The sequence below is a fragment of the Cynocephalus volans genome, chromosome 11 (genome assembly GCF_027409185.1).
Source record: "Cynocephalus volans isolate mCynVol1 chromosome 11, mCynVol1.pri, whole genome shotgun sequence".
Classification (NCBI taxonomy): domain Eukaryota; kingdom Metazoa; phylum Chordata; class Mammalia; order Dermoptera; family Cynocephalidae; genus Cynocephalus; species Cynocephalus volans.
In genome coordinates this window covers 98,376,248-98,394,209 of record NC_084470.1, presented here as the reverse complement: position 1 = coordinate 98,394,209, position 17,962 = coordinate 98,376,248, and the positions used below count along the sequence as shown (strand labels likewise).

At 44.5% G+C, this 17,962-nt stretch overlaps 1 protein-coding gene across 1 annotated transcript in view; it reads right to left on the bottom strand.

The window, feature by feature from the left end:
• The window catches only part of RUVBL1 (RuvB like AAA ATPase 1), a 39,397-nt gene extending 26,023 nt beyond the window's left edge, over positions 1–13,374 (bottom strand). Inside the window, exons 1-3 of the mRNA XM_063114430.1 lie at positions 13,152–13,374; positions 9,865–9,951; positions 3,041–3,173 (exon numbers count right to left, since the gene is read on the bottom strand). Coding sequence (XP_062970500.1) covers positions 3,041–3,173; positions 9,865–9,951; positions 13,152–13,292 — 361 coding nt within the window. The 5' untranslated portion in view covers positions 13,293–13,374. The remainder of the gene's footprint in view (positions 1–3,040; positions 3,174–9,864; positions 9,952–13,151) is intronic.
• Positions 13,375–17,962: the final 4,588 nt, after the last annotated feature.

Genomic DNA, 17,962 nt, shown 5'->3' with positions numbered 1-17,962 from the left:
GGCATCTCTCTCAGCTCCTAGATGACATTCTCCAGTTCTGGAAAGCAGGGTACATCCCTTTCTCCCATGTTTCAATGGCCAGAATTCAGGTGCCTGACCCCAACTTAACTTTGCAAGGTAGTTAAGCTGTGTTTAGCCTCTAAGACTGGTAAGTCCAAAGCCCATCTGGTGGTGGCGACAATGACCAGGAGTCTCACATTGGAAGATGGTGGAAGCAGAGAGAGCAGAAAGACTGGCATGTGTTTAAACAGGAAAAAGTACTCAGAAAGACTTTAAACCTGTGGGAGTCCTGTGAGTCATTTCCACTGCTATTCCAGATAAGATGTAAAAATCCAAGGAGTATACTACGTGTAATAACATGGGCTAAACCTGACAAAATAAACGTTGAGCTAAAGAAGCAAGACAAAAAGAACACATAAAGTATGATACCATTTAGAGAAAGTTTAAAAAGGGCAAAATGAAGCCACACTGTTTAGGGACACACACCTGGGTGTACAAGGTTGTGATGATCACATAAGGCAATCCCACACAGTCATCGTACATTGTGGGTCCCACCCGCAGGGGGCTGTGACCAGGGAGGGGCACGTGACATCTGGGTGCCTATGCCCTGTGCCTTGAGCTGACTGGTCACTGCATAAGCACTTACTTCATAATTAATCAGTGTTTTACATACTTTTTTATATGTATGTCATATTTCAGTTTTAAAAAGGCTCCAAAAAATCCGTTTCACATTAAAAAATATTCCCAGTAAGAAATATTTTGCAGTTTAAAAAAATCCATATTCAAAGTAACACACAATATAGCCCATGGCACAGTCCACAGTCTCTGGTTTACAAGAGCCACAGGCTCCGGTGCCTGCAGGGACCCGGCTGGGAAGGCAGGGAAGCACCGCAAGGGGTGAGGGGACTGCAGCGAGCCACTCAGGAAAGGACGGCAACTGCCCGGCACCTGCCCAGCTCCGCCTGCCGCTGCCGCCCTGGTGACAAAAGCTTCTTCAAGAAGCAAGAAGCCAGAAGCAAGGATTTTATGGCATCTCCCAATTTCTGAACACTGACAACTAATTCCAAACTTGTAAAAAACACTGTGTAAGCCAAACAAGGTGGGTCTACAGACCAAACATTCTTTCACTAAAGACCTCTGTTTTTTATCTGCTTCAGAGTTTCCCACTTCTCTCACTCATTCAAAACAACTTTATTAAGCACCCACTGTGTGCCACAACTGGGTTACAAAGATAAACACTACCTGCTGCACCCCCAGTAGACACTGAAAAAACATCCTACTTGCTCCTTCCCATACTCTCCCATCTCCAGAAATGGACAGACCTGGGAGTCACCCTCAGCCCCTCTCTCAGCCACCACAACTAACCCTCAGAAAATCCTGTCAGCTCTACCATGCAGATAAGTCTAGAATCTAACCAGTTACGATGCTGGCCCGAGCCGCCACCGTGTCTTGCTCAGACTCCCCGCTGGTCTCCCTCCTCTACCCTCACTCTCCTCCTTACTGTCCGTTCCCCACACCCAGCCGGGGGGTCTTCCAGAACCAAAACCAGAGGACAACACAAGGGTGACCTTGCACTCTCCAACTGCTTCTCTTTTTGCTCAGCATAAAACCCAATGCCTCAACCATGGCCTATGGCCCTACATCATCTTACCCCCACACGAGACTTTATCAATCTTAAACTTTCATCATTTCCTCAAAGTTTTCTTACCTTGGGGGAATGGCCAATGGCCTCAGTTGGTTAGAGCAGAGTGTTACGACACCAAGGGCAAGGATATGGATCCCCGTACTGGCCAGTCACAGGAAAAAAAAAAAGAGTACTTACCTTGGTTTGACAACCAAAGGGACTATAAATTGGTACAGGCACTCTGACTAATATTCACAACCCATGACTCAGCAAGTATACCCTAGAGATATACTCACATATGTGCACAGAGACATGTACAAGGATGTTCCGGCAGCCTTGTTTTAAGAGCAAAAATTGAAAATAAATCTAAATGTCCAAAAAACAGAATTGACTTAATACGTGGACTATCAGGCAACAGTTAAAAGTAATAAGCTATTTCCATAAGCAGATCTGAGAGAACCGAGGATTTGCCCAGCACTAGAACAGCACAAATGGGGCCAGAAGATGACCCCAAAAGTCCCAGCTGGTAGGAGGTAAAAATTTGGGAGAGGCCATTTTCTCCTCACAGCAAATCTTCAAGCATGAGCTACAGAAATCAGATAGATGCCAGTTCAAACTGTAGCTCTGCTGCTCACTAACTGGGTAGCAGGTTATTTCACTTTCTAAGACTCTATTTCTTCAAATGCAGAAAGGCCTGGCACATAACAGACACTCGACATGGTAGCCCCAGGCCCCGAGGGTGACACCACAAGCCTCGAAGCTGTACCAGTCCCCACAGTTCCCTCACTCTCTGACAGGCCACAACTCTTCTGGCTTGCCATCTGGGGCATTCTGGCAGCATGGCATACAGTGATTCTGACTGCAGTCCAAAACCCTGTCAGTGGACAGTCATCTCTAAAAGCAAAATAAGGCTGCCAGGAAAATCTGACTTGTTTTTTAAAAAATCCCTTTAAGTAGAATGGTGATTGCCAGGAGCGGGGGGGACGGGGAGTGTTTAATGGGGGCAGAGTTTTCGTCTGGGAGGGTGAAAGGTTCTGGAGACAGCTGCACAACAATGTGAAAATATTTAATGCCACTGAACTGTGTACTTAAAATGGTTAAAAGCCAATTTTATGCTTACTTATATTTTACCACAATAAAAAAATTTTTTTAAAAAAAATCACTTTATAGCCACATCTGTTTTGTCACATAAAGAGCCCCAGCCCCATGGCTAGGGTCCACATTTGCCCCAACTGCTAAAGCACTTCAATTAGAGAGGCTGGGTTTTCGTTTTGTTCTGTCTGCAAAGATAATGATAATGGTGCCAAGAGAAAAATAGCAGGGCAACAAATACAAGTCAGAAAGGCACTTTCACGGCAAAGACGCTTCATTGCACTGGCAAGTGAGAACAACCCCTCCCATAAACGTGACACTCACCAATGGCCCTGCGGAAGTTCTCCATCAGCACCTCTGTCTTCTTGATCTCTGTCGAGTAAACTTCACTCCCCACCATTGGGCAGAAAGGGACCTTACTACCCAACTCCTGAGCAATGGCAAGAGCTAGAGCCGTCTACAGAAGAAAATGACGGAAATGCATTTGTTTTACAGTCTTAAGAACACAATAATTCAGAAACATGCTATTAAAAACACTATTAACCAGGAACAACGGGATATGCAATCTTTTTAGTTTTAACATCATTTGGTATGTTTCAGACGATAAATGTTTGATGACTTTTGTGGACACAGTCAATTTATATCATAGATGACATCTTTAATCATCCCCATAATTACAAGTTATCATTCATTAAGACTTACCCAGCACAGGCCCAACTCTCAGTGTTTCACATGACCTTACAGTAACCCTATGAAATAGATACTACTGTTCTCCCCATTTTACAAATGGGGAAACTGAGACATAGGGAGATTAAATGACACACCCTAGGTACCATAATCTAGAAAAAGGCAGGGCAGAGATTTAAACTCTGAAAGCAGGGTTCCAGAGATCACGTTCCCATCATAATTAGTATAATCTTCCAAAATGGTTATCTCAATATCAAAACACAGTTCTAACCTAATTTCCCAGAACACCAACACTGGATGCTTTCTGTTTTTACAGATATAAGAAAACACCAATCAACAACCCATGAGAAATCAATAATGAAGGAATGAATTCCTGGATGTCCATCTTCTGTTAAGTGGCCCACAGAGAGTGAAGAATGATACATCAGGTAAGACTCTGAAGCTATGAGTTGGTCTTAACAAGTTACACTTGAACATGCCGTGTTGTAAACAAACTGATTTCTGGTAAGATAACTACAGTTGGCAGATGCAAAACAGATTTATAATCAAATATCATGCACGAAAAGCAAATGCTTCAGAGTTGGTACAGGACTGGGAAATGCCATGGCCTTTGAATGGCATTTTCATCTTTCCTCAACTTTGAAACAAGAGCATGAATAACACACTGGCCAGCTGCCAAAAAAAAATAAAATAAAATAAAAAGAGCATGAACAAGGTCAGTTCCCAGGGTACATGGGCTGAGGAAGGAAGCAAGCTTGCTACTGAAAAGCAAAGTGAAACTCTGAGACAGTGTTTTAAAACTAGCCAGTAACCCTTCCTCTTGGATTTTCTTTTCAATGCCCTGTTGTTGACAGTTTTGAGACAGTAGGATCCAGCAGAGAATCAGCATACGGCATAGTACAAAAAGCACCAGCTGGGGGGACAGAAACTAGGTTTTAGTCCTGGTTCTGCCACTAATTTTCAGGGTGATCTTGAGCACATGGCAGATCTCTGGTGCTCAGTTTCCTCATCTGTCAAACGAAAGTATTAAAGTGTTAAGTTAGATCACAGGCAGCAAACTAGTTGCCTGTGGGCTGGTTCTGTTTGGCCTGCATAATCTCAAATGTGTTTTTAAACTCTATATGTTGCCAATTTTTGAATACTGAGAAATTTCATGTAAAAATCCAGCTATTCAGCTTCTTCTGAGAAACTGGAAGGTCCGGCCACAATGGGCCTCATTCTCGCATAGTAGCTGCTTCCTCTAGTGAGCGCATGGATGCCCTGGCTTCCCACAGGCCTGCTACGCCCTCCCTTGTGCCTGCACCCGGCCAGGTGCCAGTCTCATTAGACATCTGAGTTTGTGAGCCTGAAGCCAATACCTCTACACAAGTATTCTCAGATCACAGGAAAAAAATTTCTGGAATGGGATGGGCACAGTGAGAGGAGCAAAACGCTAACACCTGGACTCTCAATGGGGAGCCACATTCTACCCAAATTCTTCCACCTTCCCAGTACTCCCCTTCTTCTTCCCTGTGTCTGTACAGCCCCCAATTTCCCACCCTGTTTCCAACTTCAAGGATAATGACAGTATCCAATACAACAGCATCCCCCTTCCCCTCTACCTAATACAGAAGAGATGATCAACATATTTCCGTTAAAATATGATAAATACTTGGTTAAGAAATGCTTCATATGTGTCTAGTTTCCTCCATTTAAAAGCTCCCACAGTATATGATATGGCTACCGTACCTACTACATAGTGCCATACAGAGCTCACTGAATCTTCCCAACTAGCCTACGAACTTGATAATCTATGTTGTATTTTATACTTTAAGAAATTAATTCAGAAATTAACAACTCACCCAAGGTCAAAGAGCAAGCAGCAGAGCCAGGGTGTAGACCCCAATCTCTGAAGCCATCCATCATTTCCTGGTGCCCACCCCCAAGTGAGTGCCAAGTGGCACAAAAAAGAAGCTGTTGCCAAAAGAAGACTGAGGAGCTCTATTTTCAATCCCATCCGAACACCCCTTTCTCTAAAACCCAAAAACAAAGCAGCATTTTAACAGTGTGAGGCCTTAAGAATGGAACCAAGTCTGTATGAACCATGTATCTGCATCCCTAAAACCAGCCCAGTATTCCTGCATGTGTCACTCGGTTAAGTTGCCTCAACTCTGGGGGCTGTCAGCACACTATGAAGCGGAAGAGTCACCACAGGCTTTCACGTACAACGGAAGGGACTGGGCAAACTGGGAAGGTGATACCATGGTGCTGAGAACTTCTCATATGTCCCGTGAGGAAAATGGCACAATACCACAGGGATGAAGGACTGATGCTTCGAACAACATGCACATTAGGCCCACTGAAACCCTCCTATTACAAAATGCTTGGAAATAAATAAATAACAAATTCAGAGCAGTAAGCTACTACTGCCCTGAAAGTCTGGAGTGTGTTTATAGATACCCGGACATAAACTTGTCAGTCTTGTCTTGGCTCCAAGTGAGAAAAAAGCCCCCCTAGCATGCTCTCAAAGAGCTTGAGGGCTGCACTTCACATCACCCGTGGTCCAGAAAAGCTGTGACACAAGGTTCATGTCAATGTCCCTGGGTTGGCAGTGTAGCAGGCAGGGCTCCTCAGAAACCCTCTCAGGAAGCACTTGGCCCCAATCTTAGAGATTAAAGAAACTTCACAGACTCGATCAAACACAAGTTCACAAGCAAAATAAATTCAGAACACAAAATAAATATCTACAAAATAAAGAAAAAATTGTTTCTCAACAAGGAACAAAAGGTGGCCAAATTTTGAATGGAAAAAAAAAAAACTTCAGAAGCAGTCACTTCTTACCACCAAAAAAAAGCACAATCTAATATGTTCTGTAATTTTTTTTGTTCAAAAACAAAAAACAAAACTAGAAAATCACCATTTTGCAGCCACCAGTGTGATAACTGAGAAGGGAATGACCATCAGTAAATACCAAACTGACAAAATGAAAAGATATTCACAGCATCTCAAAGTGTCACTTCACAGATTACTTATTAATGGCAAAGGGAGCCGCTACCTTCATGGGGTAACTTAGCATCAGCCTTCTGTTGTGACGTGATGGGAAGAATACAACAGCACCTACGCACTGTCCTGGCCAAAGTGTTAACATTTCATATGGAAACAATCAATCACTGCAAGACAGTTGTAGGACAATCTATAAAACAACTGTCCTGGACACTTCAAAAATGTCAATGTCATAAAACAAAATGCTGGGAAAGGTGACTCTTCTACACAAAAAGAGACTCAAGAGACGTAACGACAAATGCCATGTGTGATCTTTGACTATATTCTAAATTTAAAAACATTTTTTTTTAAGACTACCAAAAACTGGAACTTGGAGAAAATTTTTTAAAATTTCTAACATCTTTATTTTCTTTTCATTAAAAAATTCACCTTTGTTATCTTTGGAAATACATTAGCTAACTGATTATGGAATCGTATGATGAGAGACTGACGGGCTCCCCAATCACTTCAGCCTCTCCGCAGCAGCAGATATGCTTGCCCACTCCTTTCTTTAAAGGTTCTCCTTCCTTGGCTCCTAAGATACTACTCCACTCCTGGCTCTGCTCCTTTTTTTTTTAATTAATCAATTTATTTATTTATTTTAAAAGATGACTGGTAAGGGGATCTTAACCCTTGACTTGGTGTTGTCAGCACCACACTCACCCAGTGAGCTAACCGGCTATCCCTATATAGGGATCTGAACCCGTGGCCTTGGTGTTATCAGCACCACACTCTCCCAAGAGAGCCACAGGCTGGCCCTTTATTAATCAATTTTTAATTGACAAATAAAAACTGTGAGAAATTTTAACATAAACTATACCTTGGCTAGTACTGTAGTAACTTTGATTAGTGTGCTGATGGCATCACGACAATGTAGGAAGATGTCCTTGTAACTTACTTTCAAATGGTTCAGAAATAAAATTTAAAAAAAGCAAATATCACAAAATATTTACAATGGGCCATCTAAGTGTAGGGTATAGAGGAGCTCATCATAGTATTCTTTCAACTCTTGTAGGTTTCAAATTTTTCAAAATAAAAGGAGAAAAATATTCAATGGATGCAGCAGTTTAATTTTTTTCTTTTTATATTTCTTATTAGCATATTCATTGTTACAAATCATACTTATTCTTTACGCCCCTTATCCAATCTCTTCTCCTCCCCACCCCTTCCTTCTTTCCTCACCCTTCTTCCTCTTCCCTCTCCCCGCTCTAATAACCATAGATTTGTTCCCTCAATCTGATAGATTAACTGTTCCTCTGTTGGTTTGTCGCCTAGATGATCTGGCCAGTACTGAGACAAGTGTGATCAGGTTGGATTCAGCAGTTTAATCACAGCTTAAGAGACAATCGGACTGGAACAGAGCTCTAAAAGAAATTACCCACAGTGCAGTAGAGTCAAAAAGACAGAAAATATGGGTCGGCCCCATGGCTCACTCGGAAGAGTACAGCGCTGGTAACACCGAGGCCGCGGGTTCGGATCCTATATAGGGATGGCAGGTATGCTCACTGGCTGAGCGTGGTGCAGACCACACCGTGCCGAGGGTTGCGATCCCCTTACCGGTCAAAAAAAAAAAAAAAAAAAAAGATAGAAAATATGAACAACAGACTGAAAGACAGAGTCCAAAATTAAAAGCTCTAGCCCAGGGCTTCTCAGCCTTGACTCTACTGACATTTTGGGCTGGAGACCGCCCTATGTCCTACAGGATGTTTAGCAGCCTCCAAGGCCTCTACCCACTAGCACCCCCCACCAAGTCCTGACAACCAAAAACATCTCCAGACATTGCCAAATGTCCCCTGGGGGTCAAAACTACCCCAGTTGAGAACCACTGCAGTGTCAACCTCATCAAACTAGCATTCCAGAAGGAGAGAACAAAGAGAATGAGAAAAGGCAATAGTTAAAGAGATAAAGGCTGATGATTTCCAGAACTGATTAGAGACATAATACTCAGATTCAGGAAGTACAATTACTATTGAGCAGGATAAATAAAAATAAATCCACTCTTTGACGTATCACTGTAAAATACCAAACCCAAAAATATCTCAAAAACATCCAGAAAGAAAAGTCAAAATCCTCAAAATTAGACTTCTCAAAAGCAACAACAGAAGCCAAAAGGTAGCAAATAACACTGAGAGAAATAGTACTGAAGAAAATATTTTCAGCTGAATTATATATCCAACACAACTATCTTCCAAAACAAGGGCAACCAACAAACTTCTAGAAGGAACTTCCAAATTATGTACAGTACTTTAGGAAGAAGAAAAACAGAGGGAGAGGGAAAGTCTAAGCTATGAGAAGGAGAGTAAGTGAGTGGTGAGTGCACAGACAATCTGAGGCTGCCTGTGCAGAGGCAGGTGAAGCTCACATCTGCAGGGCACTTCAGTTTAAAACCTTTCCACAAATACAGCACTTCTTCCTCTATTGCCAGACACCAATATGAGATACACCATCAATTCAAAAATAGGATTGCAAAATGAGAATTAAAGTCACTATCTTACAACCGACTGGTTTTAATACCTGATCAGTTGAAATATCAGTTTAACGGGTAGTGAGTATTTCTGCTTAAGAAAGGTTCAGGGACCTGCCTCAAGTCTCACAGTAAGTCAACACCAGAGATGGAATTTAAAGCCCATTTCTTTACATGCACAACCCCAGGTTCCTTCTCTTGGACCAAGTGGCCCTTTCAAAGAACAAGCAAGGCCCAGACTGGGAACTTTGGTGAGTTTCAAGTATCTAGCCAGTACTCTCACAAATCCCAACAAGCCACAGTGTGTCTTCTGCCTGGAAGGCCTTTTACTTCCCTACAAAGCCAAACTCTCTTCCAGCTCTGAAGGGCAAATGTCAATTCTCAACCCTTCCAGCTTTGCCAGCCCTCAGTGCTACCTCCTGCTCAAATTCCAGCTGCATCTAAGATGAGTCAATACCTAGAAGGTTAGCGTTCAACTGGGTCATCCTGTGCTGCCATGGTTTCCTGTCTTTCTGCTCTGGAGAGATTGGAGGCCCTTTGAAGATAAAAATCATGTCTCTAATTTTTTTCTTTTTTTTTTTTTCATCCCTCACACAGCCAAAATAGTGATGGGTAAAGCTAGCATTTGGAAAGTGCTTGCTGACTCATTTTTTACCCCCTGAAATAAGATGTTGCTCAGAAGATTTTTACAAAGCCTTAGGCCAACAGATGTATTTCCAAAGCAAAGGAGACTTGAAAGAGATAAAAGACAAATTCTAGAGACAATGAGACCCCTCCGAGGACTTTATTCTCTCTTTTCTGGAGGTAGGCCAGGATAATTTTAATTTTAGAAGCATGTACTGCTGCCCCTTAGTTTTAAAAACATACATATAACCAATTTAGCTAAACAAAGACTGGTTAAGACATGAATTCATTTTGGCATAGACATCAGGATCATTCTCTTGGGTAGATTTAAAAAATGAGAGAAAATGAGTACCTTGCCAGTTCCAGGAGGTCCTGCCAACAAGACAGCTCTTCCAGCCATTTTCTTGCTTTTGATTAATTCTACTATGACGCCACAGGCCTATACACCACAATGGAAAGAAATAATAAATCAGTATTAGAATATTTCACAGGGGAAAAAATTCAGTCCCTGACCCCCACAACTCACACATTCATCCAGCTACCACTTTATGCCAGTACACAGCAGGCACTGGTCTGGGTACCACGGCAGTGGAGGCAAAACCAAACGCCTTGTGCTCATGGAGCTCGTGTTCTAGCGAAGGAGACAAACACACAAACGCTGCATAGGATCACTACAATGAGGAAGAGAGGGCAACGAGAGAGCAAGGGGCTAGGCAGAGTGACCCAGGAAGGCCTCTCTGATGACACTGTATTTGGTATGCAAAGCTGTGGACAGAGCAGGAGTCACTGCTGCAGGTAAAAAAAAAAAAACCTGAAGCAAGAATGGGCTTGGCATATCCAATGGACACAAAGGCCACAGTGACCAAAGTACAATGAAAAAGAGAATAGGAAGACAAGGCTGAGGAGGCAGGCAATGTCTGTGATGCACAACAGGAACTTACAGTCCATGGTGAAGTTTGGGCTTTATTCTACGTGGAATGGGAAGCCTCTGGAAAGGTCTCAGACATGTTATGGTGATTTGTTTTTAAAAGATCATGCTGGCTGCTATGCTATGTGGAGAATGGACAGTAGGGGTACAAGTGGGAGCAGTGACTTTTAGCCTGGGGTATAAGAATATACCTCAAGGGCCCACATTTTCCTTAAATTAGAAACAAAATTATGTGCATATGTTGATACGTACATTTTTTCTAGGCAGAAGATCCATAGCTTTCATCAGATTCCAAAGTAACCCCCAAGAATAAATAATACAGACTTCTAGTTGGCCATCAGTGAACACTGTAAAGCAAATCCTCAAACATGAGGTTGAACCTGTGGCACCGTCAGACCCACTGAATGCCTTTTGAATTCTCAAGATTAAATTACTTGATCATCTATTAGTGTATTTCAAATACATTCTAACTCTCTGAATACTATTAATCAATTTACAGTATATGTGCATATTCAAGGGAACTTGAGAACGTTTGTGGAAGAATAGAATTTAAAGATAATTCGAATCTTTCCATGAACTTTTTGAAGTGCCCATGTATATGTATACACTAAACACAAATTCCATAAACCGGTTACTGATCTTCATATATTTCAGAACATTTGACTATAAAGGAACAAGGCTGAGAAAGTCACACCTACTGAGCACTTATATCCCAGGACTAGAGTACAGGTGTTACACTGATTTAATACCCTAACACATGATTGACTAACAGGTGCATTCTCCTTGCCTGAATGAAGGCACAGTTCTTCTCTCTGGACAGTGACCACAACTGTTGCCTATTGATAAGGTCTTGTAAATACATCTGATCTTCTCTACCCCTATTCCCAATTGACTGTGACGTACCTTGGACCCACACTTACAGCAGCCCCTCAGAAATGTGTGCTCAAGGAATGTGTGAGTGCTATATACCATTTCCGTTTATTAGCAAAGCACAGTGCCCTTAACAGAGTCTGGAAGATATTCTTCAGATGCTGCATTTCTAAAAAGATACAAGACTCACTATGGTCTTTTCATACAACCCTGTTATCATAATCCTCAGCACTGGAGCTCTCTGGAACACTTAAAAAAGGTGGAAGAGACTTACTCTTATTCACAGACTAGGACCTCTTCCATTTATTCTACAGTTTGCACTCCAACTTCTCTCCAGTGAGATATGTTGTGAGTCCTAATATTTAAAAGATAAGAACCGGAAGGGCCTTTAAAAGATCACCTAGTCTAACTCTCTCATTTCAGATGAGGATATTGAGCACCAGGGTGGCTGCTGATGTGACCAGTCATACAAAAACCTGGTAGCTGAGGTGGATCTGAGGCACATGGCATCAGAGTTAGGAGCATGGATTCTGGAGTCACATGAACAAGTTTAAATCCTGGCTCTATCACTTACCAGCTAAATAGATTACTTACTTAACCTCTGTGAACCATAATTTCCTCCTCTGAACACAGCATACGTAATAGTGACACACATGCTAAATGGCTGGGGGTAAAGTGTACAGAGGTCTGCAATTTACTTTGAAATGTGATAGTGGATTGGCAGATGGACAGATGAACAGACACATGATAAAGCAACATAGTAAAATGTTAATTGTAGAATTTAGGCACACAAGTATTTACTACACAAATCTTTCAACTTTTTTGTATGTCTGAAGAGTGTCATACTAAAGTGGGAGAGGGACAATTACTAGACCCGAGATAAAAAAACAAGACAATGGAAATAAAGCTGCATAGCAAAGTGCTTGGCACATAGAAAGCACTCAATCAATGTTAGCTACCTGCAGTGACAGATGCTTAGTAGGCCAGGGTCAAACGTTTCCTTTTTGGAAAGATGATGCTCAAAACGGAAACCACAGGCTTTTCTTTGGCCCTTTCTATTAATCAGGCCGAGAGGCAAACAGTCTTAACCTCATATTAAGTGCAGATTTCTCCAAGCTAAGCCTCTGCAGAGGCCAAGGGGCATGGCTCTGACCTCAGAACACAGAAGCCAGAGAGGGTGGCTGGAATAGCATCAAGAGAGCACCAATTTGGGAGCCAGAAATACACGTGGGTGCAAATCCCAGCTTTACTAACACTAAACAGTGGCAAGTGGGTAGCTGAAGTGACCTCTCCCACCCTCAATTTCTTCATCTGCAAAAAAAAAAAAAAAAAAAACAAGAATAACAACGTAGGTGGAAGGACTTGGCATCATTGCCACTTAATAAAAGCAGACTTAATTGGAATGGCCAAAAAAGAGGCTTGGAGAGGTGGCCAGACCAGACTGCTGCTGCCCATAACTGCCACTCCGCTCTGCTGCTCCAGACCCTGAGAACTACAGCGAGCTTTCGGAGTGTGGTCGGCCACCGCGTTCACAGGAAAACCCAATTCCCTCACCAGCCTGACACAGCCACGCGGGGACTGCGTGGGGGACTGCCATCCCATTCGCGGGCGCACGGCTTGCCTCCCGCTCTCACCCGCTGAAGCGTGAGTTCCGGAGGGCAGGGTCCTCGTCCTCCCGGCCCGCCGTGCCCAGAGTCGGCACCGAGCCCGCACTGCACGGGGCGCCATCGACGCTCGTCCGTGCAGGGAAGCGGAGCTCGCCGGACCGGACCCTCCCAGCCCCGTCCCCCGTCACGGCCCCGTCTCCCGTCACGGCCCCGTCCCCGGCCCGCCGCCCGCACCTCTCGTGCGTTCTCCTGGCCCACCAGCCCCGAGGCAGCCTGCTTGGCCAGGCCGCTCTCATCCAGCCCCAGCCCCTTCACGTGGCTGTGCGAGGCTATGCGCTGCGTCTTCGTGGTGCTCTTCACCTCCTCGATCTTCATCCTGCCGCCGCCGGGAGCCACAACCAGCGCTCAGAGACAGCGGTGCGTCCCGCTAGCCCGCGCCCGGCGCCCCACGCGGCCGTTACCAGGGCGTTTGCAAAGGCCCGCCCAGGCCGGCGCTCCATTGGCGTAGGCGGGAACGCCTCCGCTCCCCATTGGCTCACGGCTACGCTCATCGCGGCTCTGCGGTGGGGCTCCGCCCATCCGCTTCCGGCTGTGTCCCTGGATTGGCTTCCCCGCAGTCCGCACTTGCTGCCTTGGCAGGGGTCTGGCGCGGGAGGCCACGCCCCGGTGCTGGTCTGGGTTTGGGGCACCGCACGCAGGTGGTGGCCCCGACCCATCTGTTAATCGCGCTGTCCTGTTATCACTTCTTAACGTCATACACTTCTGCGAAGCTCACGTTGTTACCTCTGTTTTGGAGACGGAGGAACTGAGGTCCAGAGCTCGAGCTGTGACTTCTGGTCCCCAACCAGTTTTCTGACGCCTAAGCATTTGACTCTCCCAGGGAAGCCCAGCTCAGCCAACCACTCGCACCCTGCTCTGCTCAGAATCCTCCACGGAATGGTCTTCCTCTGCTCGCGCCTCTGACCTCCGCCTTTAGTTAATTTGACTGTGAATGACATTTTACAGTTTCCGAATCTCTACAGCCCTGTAAGTAGTACACAATTCCTAATGCAGATAAAAGTGCAGACTAAAAGAGGCCCAACGACCTGCCCAAGAACGCACAGCAAACAATCAGCAGAACTGGACTGCTCTAGCCTGTATAATCCTCGTCCCACCCCATGACCTCAGATGAGACAATCAGCAGTTAAGTCCTGTCAGGTTCCATAAGGATACCAGCACTACCTGCACCACAATTGTACTTCCCATCCATCCATCCATCCAACAAATATGTGTCAGCAATTGCTGTGAGCCAGACACTACCATGCACTGGGGATACAGAGATAAAATAGAGTTTTGATGAGCTTCTTGGTTGGAAAATTTGCAACATGAGATGTGCTGGGACAAGTACACCCAGGTGGTTTGCAAGCCCAGAGCAGGGGCACCTGGTGTTAAGGTCAGACTGATCTTAACACTGGAACAGCTGGGAGAGCCAGGGAAGGCATCACAAAGGTGATGATGATGCCTGGGCCAAATCCTGACAAACAGGTGAGACTTCCTCAGAACCAGATGATATGGCACCATTTTACAGATGAGGAAACCAAAGTCCAGAGGAAGGGAAGGATTTGCCCAAAGCGTAGGAGAGCTTATACTAGGGTTGAGATAGACCCAAAGTCAACTACATCTGCAGTAGTTCCTCACTTTCAAACCCCCTTGTACTTCTCTGTCCTAACTTTTGAATCTAGGTTTCTCATTATTTGCATAATTGTCGGACCAATGTTTATCTTTCTCGCTAACCTGCAGGCATCATGAGGGTGCTGACCACTTTTGTGTGGTTCACCATTTTAGCCTCAAGCATCTAGCACACAGCCTGGCTCACAATTAAGGCTTTTTATGAAATCAAATAAATTTCTAGACCCCACACATATACACACACACTTGGATCCATGCAGTTTTGTTGCATGTAATTTACACACTGGCTTTTATGGGACTTAATAATGGTTTCTGTCAGTGAATGAATCTTCTGGCATTTTCAGATCCCAAAAGAGCAGAGGTCAGGCCTTGGAAGACAGTTTGTTACTAGTGGCTTGAGAGTCATCAACCCTAGGGATGTCATCCATAGGACACCCCACAAAGCTGGTTGGCATCTCATTGACTTATTCTTGGTCATCACTCTGATAAGGTGCAACTCCTTTCACTGTGTGAAGGAGGACCCTTTCCATCAGCTAGTAGTCAAAGTGAGGTGGTGAACTAACTTCTTTGTGTATTGCCCAGTTAGGGGAAAAGATCTTTTTTACATTTATTATTTTAAGCCCTCAACTTTGTCTCTTTTGACACAGAGCAAAGAGAAGGCTTTCCTTCCACCCCAAAAAACGGGAGGGGGATAATGAGGATTTTAGAGCTCAGAGAAATCCCATGAACCACTTGTTCTAGTGGTTTTCAAACCACATTCCCTGGAGTTGTAGAATTCTTCCATGGCCAGTATGGGTGGGAAAGGGGAAGGTTGAGGGTGTAGGATACTGGCTCTATATCCTCCCGCTTCCACCAGAGCTGTTGCCTTTTTTGACTGCTAAAGAACAGCTGAAAAATCAATGATCTGGCCTAGCATTCTCATTTTATAGGTAAGGAAACTGAGGCCCCAAGAGGGATCAGTGCTTGCCCAAAGTCAGAAATCGAACAGATCCAGTGTGCAAAGATGTTGAATGTGGCTGCAGTCAGACAATGCTTTTCATTTCGACAGAAGACAATGTGGCAGGCAATATCCAAGATATACGAGGTGAATAAAGGCCAGGGAGATCCACAGTGTGGACTCAGGTTATTTCTTCCAACCCAGAATTCACCCCACCTCTTCTGGCTACCATCCCTCTAATTTTCTTCAGGGAACTAACTTTCCCCCACGTTGAGTCCAAGTGGGTCGGGTTGGACTGACCCCACTCCCCAGCTTTGTTTCAGTGGTGAATGTGTGACACTGGCCTGGCCTGTCAGAGCATCCCATCCTCCCTGACATGGTGATTGGTTCAGGAATTTGAGCAGCTGGCCAATGACACTCAGTCCTGGCATTTCCTCAGGAAAGAGAATTTGGGTCATGTGTTTCCAGGCTGGTGGTCTTCTCTGCCTCTTCATGGGGAGACTGCCTGAGAATGAACAAACACAAAGAAGAGGAAAGCTGCTAGAGGTTCTTGATGAAATCCTTCCTATTCCTGCATCCAGCCTTCCCTTACTTGTGTAGGGGAGGAATGTTTTCTCAATTCTGGCTAGGTCTGAAATAAAACTGACAAAGACACATTAACAGGAGAAAGCATACAAATTTAATTAATCAAAACATTATATGACACGGGAGCCTTTAGAAATGAAGACCCAAAGACTGAAGGAAAACTGTCCATTTTTAAGATTAGATTGAATGAAGAATAGACAGCCATGTAGAAATGTGATTGGACAAAAAGGGTATGATATAATGGTAATAGACTGGGGGTCAGGGATGGAGAGCAGAGGGGAGCAGCAAGGCTGTGTGTTCAGATTATTCTTGGGCTCTCTGTGCAACATTCCTTCCTCTCAGGTATGGGGCAGGACTGCTCTGGAATAAGGGTCTTATGACTTGCAATCAGACAAGGTAGGTCAGAGAACTTCTTTATGGCCAGGTCCTACAAAGAAAGTCAGTGAGGAGTGCATGCGTTAGAGTAGTATTTCTAGGTTTCATAGCTGGCTTTGGAGGAAAAGGGGTTTCTGTGACCCATCTTGGGGAAGAATAATTCTGATTTCTGTGGCTTGCTTTGAGGGAGAAAAGGGACAAGGAGAAAGAAGGGTGGGAAGGTCAGATCAATCTTGCTTCTAAGGCCCTTTCAATTTCCTTCAGTTCAATGTGCTCAGCATGCCAAGGTGCCATACTTTGGCATGTGGTGTTCTGAGTCCCAGCACTTGCAATGTAACATGGCATTTACTTTGAGGCTTAGATGGAGGCTTAGATTTTTATCCGTGGGTACTGAAAATCCAGATCAATGCACTAATACACATACAAGTGTGTTATAATTGGGTGGACCACTACATTCCAGAATTTTGCTGTGTGACACCCTCAGACCTTCCAGCTCTTATCTTCTCACTCTCATGACCTCCAGTCCTACAACCCTTCTTCTCTCCAGCCCAAGCTTGATCATTTCAGTCACTTGGTTCCCAACCCTCCTGCTCCCTCCCTGTCTTGACTTCTGTCACACCTGACCTTTGAACCCACAAGCCCAGGTCAAGCCTATCTCTGCCTCCCCCATGGCCTCATGAGGCCGCAGTGATCACAGGAGGCAATCATGCAGTAGTCCCCACAGCCACTACACAGTCGTCCCCAACCTCATCTGAACCCTCAGAGCTGCCCAAGTGATGGTTATAGTTTGTATTAGTCTGAATATTAGCTCAGCTGAAGTAACAGAGACACCCAAAATAATGTTGAATTAAATAGGATAGAAGTTACTTTTTCTCACATAAGGTCCCAGAAGATGTTACGGCAGGCATACTGGCTTTACCATCGTTAAGAGCCGGTGCCCCTCTATGGCTGTGCTCTGCTGTTCCCTACACATGGCTTCTATCACATGGTCCAAGGCGCCTGCTCAAGTTCCCCCCAAAAGGGTTGAATCTGTTCCAGCAAGAAGGAGAAAAGGGGGAAGAGAAGGTCACGCTCCTTCCCTTTAACTTTGACCCTGAAGTTGCACCTCATTTCCACTTATATCCCAATGTCAGAAAGTAGTCAGTGGCTACAACTAGCTATAGGGGAGGCTGGGAAATGTAGTCTTTCACTGAATGGGTATGTGCCCAGCTAAAAATTCAATTTCTATGTAGAAAGGGAGAAGGTATATTGGGAAACAACTCTTAGTCTCTACCCTAAGTGTCTACTATGTGCTAGGCACTGCTGGATTCTCCTTGTATCCTGACTCAAAGGCAGGCATGATCTTCCTCCTACCCAAAGTAACCCTACCAGTTGGGCTCCAGATAACAATCTGGGCCGTACTCCATCTCTCAAAGGCCTCACTCCACTCATTACCTTCATCTTCCTGTATTTCTATCTGATATTCTCCCTGATCATTCCC